At 29.0% G+C, this 9,486-nt stretch overlaps 2 protein-coding genes across 2 annotated transcripts in view; both read right to left on the reverse strand.

Annotated features, from left to right (window-relative positions):
* Positions 1–9,109, reverse strand: part of LOC136075972 (zinc metalloproteinase-disintegrin-like HF3) — a 50,985-nt gene extending 41,876 nt beyond the window's left edge. The window contains exon 1 of the mRNA XM_065789425.1: positions 9,041–9,109. Within this exon, the coding sequence (XP_065645497.1) occupies positions 9,041–9,095 (55 nt within the window). The 5' untranslated portion in view covers positions 9,096–9,109. The remainder of the gene's footprint in view (positions 1–9,040) is intronic.
* On the reverse strand, positions 3,215–6,625 carry LOC136076848 (uncharacterized). The gene is made up of 2 exons (XM_065790455.1): positions 5,015–6,625; positions 3,215–4,772 (listed from the first exon to the last, which is right to left on the reverse strand). The coding sequence occupies exon 2, from the start codon at positions 4,600–4,602 to the stop codon at positions 3,586–3,588; it is 1,017 nt and encodes a 338-aa protein (XP_065646527.1). The 5' UTR covers positions 4,603–4,772; positions 5,015–6,625; the 3' UTR covers positions 3,215–3,585.
* Positions 9,110–9,486: the final 377 nt, after the last annotated feature.

Genomic DNA, 9,486 nt, shown 5'->3' on the forward strand with positions numbered 1-9,486 from the left:
TAAGTATTAATTCGTTGTTGACACTAGTTTGATAAGTTTCAAATGAATTGTTTGGACAATTGACTTTTGAAGCTAGATTTGGGCCTATGTTGACAAAAAAACTATTAAATTTTTCTGAAATTGCATTATTATTGTCATACTCTTTATTATCTATGACAATTTGAGCAGGTAAACTATTTATTTTGCAGGTTTTTATCCCAATTATTTTTTTCATGATATCCCAAGTTTTCTTAATGTCACCATTTGTGTTTTTTATTTTATTTGAGTAATAGTTTTTCTTTGAATTTTTTTAACTTTTTTCAAACAAGTTTTTATACTGTTTGTAAAAATTTAGGTTTGCCTCATTTCTATTTTTTAAGTATTTAATATAAAGTTTTTGTTTTTTTTTAAGGATTTTTTAATACCTTTGGTGATCCATGGACATTTTAAGTGTTTTTCTTTTATTAATTTTACTTTAATTGGGAAGTGCATATTATAGCTTTTTAGGAAAATTTTTTCGAAGTTATTATAAGCAGAGTTAGTGTGCCCAAGATTGCATTCATGGTATACCTTATCCCACTGTCAAAAAAAAGTTTCATATTGGCATGTTTATCATATTGTAAACAATCTATGTTTATGTCTCTAATACAGAATATTTTTTTTTGCTCATTGTTGTTTTTTATAAAAATTTGTTTTAAATGATTGGAAAATTTAAATAAATCACCTTCAGGTGGCCGGTAACATGTGGAGACCAGTACGTTTTTTGATTTGTTGCTAGTTATTTCAATTGTAAAAACCTCACTATCGGCATCTGAGATCGAAAGGTCATCTCTAATTTTGGTAACTTGATCATTCCTAATATAAGTTATAATTCCACCTCCCCTTTTGTTAGTTTTTCTTTCAGATGATAACAATTTGTAGTTAGGAATTTCTAAACTTGAATTTATTCTGCATGATTCGTCAGAACACCACGTTTCTGTTAGGCATATCATACTGAATAGATAATCGCATTCAATAAGAAAACGTTTTAGCTTATCCATGTTGCTATTTATACTTCTTATGTTTATGTGTATTACAGTAAAATTACTCTTTAAGGTTTTTAGTTCACTTTAAAAAAATTTTATTTCAAAAAAGGACGAACTAAATTTGTTTTCGTTAAAAAAATGCAAATCAGCGTCAGAAATATCATTAAGTAAAACATTTGCTGAATTGAAAACATTAAAGTGTAATTTTTCAAAATCTATTGTTAAGTTAGTCATTATTTAAAATCGTTAAATAAAACTTCGCGCGTTTACTTTCTAAAATCTTTACAATAAATTTTATTAAATTTAATAACTGTGAATTTACCTTCGTTTCGTAATCATTTAACTTCTTTCTTTCTAACATCGTTTCTTTTGCATAATCTTCATTAATATAAATACCGGTTCCTTTAAGTTTATTTACTGAGCTTAATATTTTATTTTTATCATGATAATTCAAAAGCTTTAAAACGATTGATCTTGGTGTTTTATTATCTTTAACTGCACCGACTCGGTGCGCTCGTTCCTCAACTACTTCACTTAGTATATTTAGCTTTGTTTTCACAATCACTCCAGTTTTCTTCAGGGTTTCCTTTTATGCCATCGATACGTAAGTTATTACGTCTCGAGCGATTCTCTAAGTCAATAGATTTTTTTATCAACATCAAAATTTCATTATCATATTTTGTTTTTATATGAATAAGTTCATCCTTAGCTTTTTCTTCGTGGAAATTTAAGCTGACTTATATTTCGTCAATTTCATTTTCAACTCTTCTGATATTTAACTTGTTATTGTTTATTTCAGCGTCCATTTTGTCTAACCTTGCTGTTATTATTTTGAAATTGAAGTTTTTTTCATGATCTTTGAGTAATCCCTCCGTTTCTGCTAGTATACTTTTTTTTGTTCTTCTAGTTTGCTTGCGATAACTTTTTCTATATTTTTAATATTTATTTCCATTTTTATTGTAAATAAAGTTATGCCCAGAAAAAGAATACGTCTTACTCGTCTTGTGCCGCAAACGCAAAAAAAAAAAAGTTTAATTAAAATAATAAAATAAAAAAAAAGATTAATTATAGATAAATTTTTATAAAAATATTTTGGAGTTATTTAATTTTGAAGTTTAAACATAAATAACAAGTTATGATAAATATTTAGTTCATATACGTTTATAGCATTAATCTCTTTAAGTAACGGCTCAGCACTTTTGTACTTATATGCGCCCAAAACTAATTGACTTGCTTGCTTTTGTTTTGTGGGAAAATTTTTTCGTAAAGATGAAAGATTTTTTGCGCAGGCAATATAACAGTACTTAATATAACTATGTATAGATGAATAGTTTAAATTTTTTAAACATATTTTATTAAAAAGATGTTTTGTTTTGTACATTATCCCAAGAGTCTTTAAAACTTTGAGTACTTCTACTACTTTGAGTAGAGGGTACTCCGTAAAGAAGGTTGTATGCACCCTTACTATTATCATTATTCAGAGGCGTTTCTCTGTGCGTTAGAGAAGGAGGACGATTACAACAAAACACTCCCCCCTCCTTTGCACGCACACACACACACTTAGAATCGCCTCTTAACAATGATTATAGTGATGATAATGATAATGATGATGAAAAAAGCAGAATAACATTCTTATGTTTGCCAAAGATTTTGCATTTGCTTCTACAATGAAAAACTGTGATAAAACTGTGAGAGCTCTACCGGTTGTAAAACCATTAAAAGGTTTGAAATTAAACCTCTAAATAATTGCAGTTGTAAAGATTCAGTAACTATACCATTTTGTGGTGTACGAAATAATTTTTTAAATCATTTAACAGAAAAACCACACTTTTATCTTATCAAAAAAGTTATTGGAAGTAATAGTTAATGGATTACAGTCGCATATATTGTACCTTGTGTCGTCTATTTTTATGTTTGTCAGGTGGAAAACGATTTGAAAACTAAATTTATTTCTAAAAGTTGTAGTTTTTTTATGATAGAAAAAATGAAGCGTAGCGTAGAAGAGTTGTATTTAATAAGTGCTATTATAGATTTCTACTCTAATAGAATATCATTTAATCAAAATTTGTCATTTATATTTGAAGAGCACAATGGAAAAAACAGCAGAGTCACATTTTTCACATTTTGAGAAAACCTAAATTAAAGGTTTGAAACCTTTTTATTACAAATTATGTGAGAAACTGTCAATTCTTTTAATTTTTAGGGGAAGGTCATCCATTTAAGCATCAAATTTTAACAAATAAATATTCTGAAAATCATGTTAGCTCATGGAAAATTTTGTTTTTTCAAAATGTGTTCAGATTGGACTCTGCTGTTTTTTCCGTTGATTAGGACTTTGCCTGTTTTTCTATTGTAACACATAAGAAATAACTATATAAAGCCATTAAATTTTAAAATTTTTTTATTTTAAACAAATAAAAAAATAAAAAATGCATGAACATTCACTGGTCTTGACCCTCATCTTCAACTTTATCGTCATACGGCAGAGCATCATAGAATGCCTCATTGGTGGTAAATTTTTTGAGGACTTGGAGGTCTTTGTACTTTGCAGCTGATATAGCCAGTCTGTCTTCATACAAAGCTACTGGCACTGCTGTGCATACTGAAAAATTGTTTTTCTCGTTGGAACAATGATGTTTGTTTTCAAGAAAATACCGTTCCATGAGTCTCTGTGACAAACGGTCCCTGGACCTTCATCCTTGTTAAAAACCATTTCCCGAATGGGGCGCGTGGGGAACGGGCAGCCTTTCTTATACAATGGCCTTAGAAAGCCGGAGAAGTTTTTGACCAGATCCTGTTCAACATCAGTCACGTTAAATGGTGTAGGATGTTTTCGTGCTTCACTAAATATTTTTATCCAGTCTTCTGGAACACTAGCACTAGACTTTATATTTACTGGACCCATGTCCCTGTCACACTCCATATAAGAATGTCCGCGCTCAGGGAATGTCACTGTCACTGAGGTAAACCTTTTTCTATGGTGCACCATATAATCTAAAAACCGAATCAGGGTAAAGTTCTTATTCTGTCCTGAGCAGGAATCGCAGAATAGTTCAAGGTGAGTAACCTCTTCGCTGACCTTGGTTGTGATGTGGTCATACAGGAAAGAAGCCACCTCATCTGAACCTTTCCTAGCGACAGTCTCATCATAGCAGTAAAGAAAAACATCATCAGTTGATAGTTGGTGAATGTTAAATGATTGGTATGTGAGCTTTCTGTTGTAGTAAAAGTCATTGGTGGACTTGTTGGGTAGGTTGACATTTTTTTGGTAGTCAAACGTAAAGGCCTCAAGATGAGGTGTAATCTTGGCCCTTCGCTTAGCGTCTCTTTTTCTCCGGTAGAATGTGTCAGCCTTTCGCTGGTGGAGATCTTTTTGAAATTTTAACTGCTTCAGGTCCCTTATGAGGACTTCATTTGTTGGGTCTGATTCAAGAGTCTTTGTAGCAATTTCTATTTTTGCCAAGAACTGGTCGCAGGCTGAGCAAGTGTCGGTTCTTGGGTACCCAAAGCCAATGTTAAAATCGTTGTTGAATATAAGCCTGTATGACTCATACACTAAACTGTCTCCTGGCCACTTCTCTTGATATAAATCAAACATCTTGGAGATGCTGAGTTCTTCTGGCAGGTACAGCCGTCTCGTCTTCTCTTGTGAGTAATGAGACTGCCGACCCCTAAACGAAGAGATGTGGTCTCTTATTCTCTGCCGCAATTCATCAGATATTTTGTGATGACTGCCATGCTTTCCTCGTCCATCAACAGGAGGCAGGCCTGGGGTGAGTAAAAAAAATTAAAAAAAAATTAAAAAAAAGTTATAAAAATACATGTTTAGAGAATAACAGCACTCTTTATGAATTTCAACATTTCTTTTTAAATATTGAAAAATATTAATATATAGACAAGAAAGGATTATAGAAAAATGTGCATTTTTTTTACATTAACTATGATAAGAAAAAATAGCTTTTTTATTCCACAAACTGAAACAAAAAACTATTGCTAATAGTATAAATTACCTGTAGTAGCAAGACTTCTCTTGATAGTCTCAAGTCTCCCTTTCTTAATTCCAAAGATGGAGATGAAGGCTTGAAAGCAAACATAGGCAAATGAATCTGGGTCAACATCATCTGTACTCTTCAGGAATACTTTATAGTGATAGCTGTGACTGTTTGCACTTTTAGGCTCTTCCTTTCGAGGTCTTTTTCGGCTAATCTCCGCAACTGTGATCAGTGAAGCAAGATAGGAATCCTGTAAAAAGAAGCAATATAAGATTATTAACGCAACCGGTCACACATCTTTGGAAACACAAGCATTTTTATAAAATTTAAAAATATATAAGCCTACCTACTTTGTTAGAATTAATAAATTTGTATGCTGCGTTCAAATAGAACAATGAACTGTGATATTGGGTCCACCCCACTAAAAAACTAAGTTAAAAATGCCTATTAAACATACAATACCAGCCTTGGGTATCATAACACAGTAATACAACCAGATGTCTACCATGGTTATGATTCAGATGTACAGGTCTAGCTATTCTAGACCTAACTAAATTTGAATGAAAATGAGAATGAGAAACTCTTTGTCTTATTTAATCAACATGTTCATGGTGGAATAACAGGTGCATTAAAATTATGAATCTAGGTCTAGACCTAAATCTAGAGCTAGTATTATAAATAAAAAAATAGTCTAGAACTATATTTAAAGAGTTTAATTTAAAACTTAAAAGAAGAACTCACCTGAGCATCCTTTGTTGGTAATGCATTGAATGACTCGAGGAGCAAGGCTCTATTCTCTTCTTTGACTGTTTGAAAGCATTTAAGTCTTATACATTTACAGTCAGGGCCAGTTACATGAAATGACAACCTCTGTTTCTTTGCTATGTCTTTCTTACTGCCATTTTTCTTTCTCTTTTTTGGCTTGTCTGTAACAATAGGTGTAGCATCGTAGTCAGCCATTTTGTTTTAGTATAGATTCTTTGTGTACTGGTTACTCAAATGAGCTTGTGTACTGGAACTCAAATGAGCTTAATAAAAACACCCTATTTTGATCCTTATGAATTTAAAATCAAAAAAGATTTAAATTTACTTTCTATATTACACTTAAACATAAGAAGCATGCGGCAAAATTTTGAAAAGTTTAAAGAATTTCTATCTATTATAAATTACACGTTCGACGTCATATCTCTGTCAGAGACTTGGCATGATTCAGAATGTCCTCTAGAGTTGAATTCTAATTATAGTTTGGCAAATTAAAAACTAATTAGCCAACCACGAGGAAGCAATAAAAAAGGCGGAGGCATAGGTGTTTACGTGCTCAAAAAGTATTAATTTAAAGTAAAAAAGCCATTAAGTGTAGCAAATATTAATTATGAAATAATTAAATATATGAAGATCAGAATGGAAATCAAAACGGCAGAGTCACATATAACGTTATTATATGGACCCTGCCTTTTCTTTCCTTGTCACTGGTGGACACTGCTGTTTTTTCCATTGTATACCATATTTTCTTATTCCATTTTACCATAGACTATGTCGGTTTTTTCATTTGAAACTTGGCTTAAAAGAAGCATTTTTCAATGCTTTATTACCCAAGAGCCATAACTGAAAAATTATAAAAATGTGACTCTGCCGTTTTTTCCATTGTGGTCTTCATTTGTTGTTACTTTTTGTCGTTCAATGCTGCCAACAACAAATTAAAATTAAGTGGTACAACATTTGAAAAAAAAAATGTATTTTTTTAAATTATTATTTAATGGTATTTATTTAAAAATACATCTAGGTAAAATATAACCTAAAATTAAGAAAAAATATGTAAAATATAAACAAAAAGGTAAAATATAACCAAAAATTAAATATATATATATATATATATATATATATATATATATATATATATATATATATATATATATATATATATATATATATATTGTTTGTGCGGAGATCAAAATTTGAGCAAATGACGCAGTTTTCCATTAATTTAAAAAAAAAATTTCAAATAAGATGTAAATTTTTTTTGAGTTCAAATAACAGCATTCATTTTTTTTATACACGGATAATAATAGTGTAACTATTATTAATGAGTATAATGAGTTAATACTCATTTCAAATTGGCCAAATCATTATTTATTCTACCTAGATGGTTTTTTAAAAACATTTTAATTGGACTTATTTTGTAATAATAAAGATTATTAATTTTTAGGCTGAATTGTTTTTTTGTTGTTGTTGCTGTTTTTGCAAATTTATTTGTAAGAAATAAATTTGCAAAAAGTATAAATGTAGGAAATTTCGCCACCATTTAAAGTTTTTAATTTACACATTCATTTAATGAACTTGTCGTTAAAACATGTTTCAAAGATTTCTCGATTTAATAGAACAAAACCTGCGTGGTTTGATAAAGTCTTGTTTAGAGGATTGATAAATTTAGGGCGTTATTACCATACGTAAGGTAATAAATAGTAGATGTTTGCTATTTATATTGATTTTTACAATTTTTTTTCTTGAAAACTACTTTTTATTATTTTATCTTTATTTTATATTAGTCAAAATATTACATGCTTTAAAAAAATTAGTACTAAATTTTTCAAATCTTATTTATTTTTGTAAAAAAGTTTTAGAAGACCATCTTTACTCTTGAATATTTAAATATTTGCATGAACACTTTATTACCACAACACCTAAAAGGTGTTAATGTATCAAGATCACCTTTTTATGCATCAACACCTTTTTACAGCAATACCTAGTAGGTGTTCATTTAATATCACGTGTCTACTCCTTTTTTCTTTAACATAAACAAATTTTCCATAATAGTGTATACAAAATCAAGTTTGTTGTTAAATGTAAAAGAAAGTGTTTTCTGTCACTATATATTTCAATGCAAAATTTAAAGCTTAATAAAGATTAAGTTATCTTGTTTTTAATTTTATCTGAGTGTATATAGCGCGCATATTCAACATAATTCCCATTCAAATTTTTGTAACGAACTTTTTAACATAATCGTCATTTAAAATTTAAAATGGTTTTTTAAAAATTAACTCCTTCTTTTATCTTGCAGCTAATAGAATAACTTAAAAGTTAAAATATGAATATTTTTTAACTACTAAGTTACTTTAACGAAATCACTCTTGGCGTACATAACATAGCACGTAATTTTCGAGGGAGAACGTAAAAGGAGCACGTAAGTTGCGAGCAAAGTCGTGCAATAAAGAAAGGTTTGAATCGCCGAAATTTTTTTACAAAACATTTTTATTTAAAAAAAGCAAGAATATTATTACATTTAGAGTTTGCAGAACACTGTAAGTGTCGTAATTAATTTATCAAAAATTACTGCTTAACTTTTACTTTCGGGTCACTGTAATTCATCGTTAAGACAAGCGACCATTTCGTAGCAAACTTATTTGGTTTGATCATGTTCAGAGATGACTCTAATTTCTTTTATTTAAAAAAAAATTTAAAATTTTGTGAAATTGCAAGTGAATAAGTATGTACAAGTAACAAACTTAATTTGGACAAAACCAAGGTTAGTTCATTTGGTTAAGTACGTAAACCTATTTTTAATGTATTTCTAAATCTTATAATTAAAAACACTTATGTTAAAAGGGAAACATAAATCTTATGTATGTTTAAATAAAAAAATATGTTCGAATAAAAACTTCCGTATACCTTAAACATTATAAAAACAAAAAGTATCATAAAATATAACAAAGATATCTTATCATTTCTATGCATGTATCTATTTCTAAACACTGTATTAGGAACTAAAATACAATAATACTAAATTACTATATCACTATAATACTAGATACTATGTGTAATCTTTTTCTAAATACTAACTCTCAGAAATACTATTATTTAGAAATATAGAAAAACTATAATTTAGAAATGCAGATTGTGCAAAATATTACTTGGAGCTGAAACTTTAGAACTGCGCAATTATGAATTATTTTTGATTTATAAATACTATTGATTAGCAAAATAAAGTGAATAAAATTTTCATAATTTTTGATTGAAAATATTATACTAAAATGAAAAATATTTTACCATTAAAAGAGACTTGTAATAAAAACCAAATTTGGATACACCTTTTCAGAGACATTCTTTTTTAAAAATCAAAGTTTAGCATTGAATTTATAGTGATCTGTGGATTATGATTTTAATATAATCAATTATATTTTTTAAAATTAAAAAACGCTTTTCTCAAGATATTTCTATATAAGGTAGTGTTCTTAGAAGAAAAACTTTTTAATATTTTTATTAAATAGTTATTTTATTCTAGGATTATTTTCATTTTTTTCTAATATAATCTCTTAATCACTCATCGAAAATCTTATCATTTTTGATGTTGCATTGTAAGTGTTCCGACATATTTAAAAGCTGCACTGTTAAACTAAGCATTCTCTGTTTAACTTCATAACAGTTTTTTTTAATAAAAAAGACAAATAAAGGCAGGGCGGAGAAAGTCGTTCCTTTAAAAAACTTAAAAGAGG

The sequence above is a fragment of the Hydra vulgaris genome, chromosome 02 (assembly GCF_038396675.1).
Source record: "Hydra vulgaris chromosome 02, alternate assembly HydraT2T_AEP".
NCBI classification, from domain to species: Eukaryota; Metazoa; Cnidaria; class Hydrozoa; order Anthoathecata; family Hydridae; genus Hydra; species Hydra vulgaris.

What these genes read in the sequence shown, in the direction of transcription:
- LOC136076848 (XM_065790455.1), bottom strand. Translation starts at nt 4,602, where the DNA reads ATGTTTGATTTATATCAAGAGAAGTGGCCAGGAGACAGTTTAGTGTAT.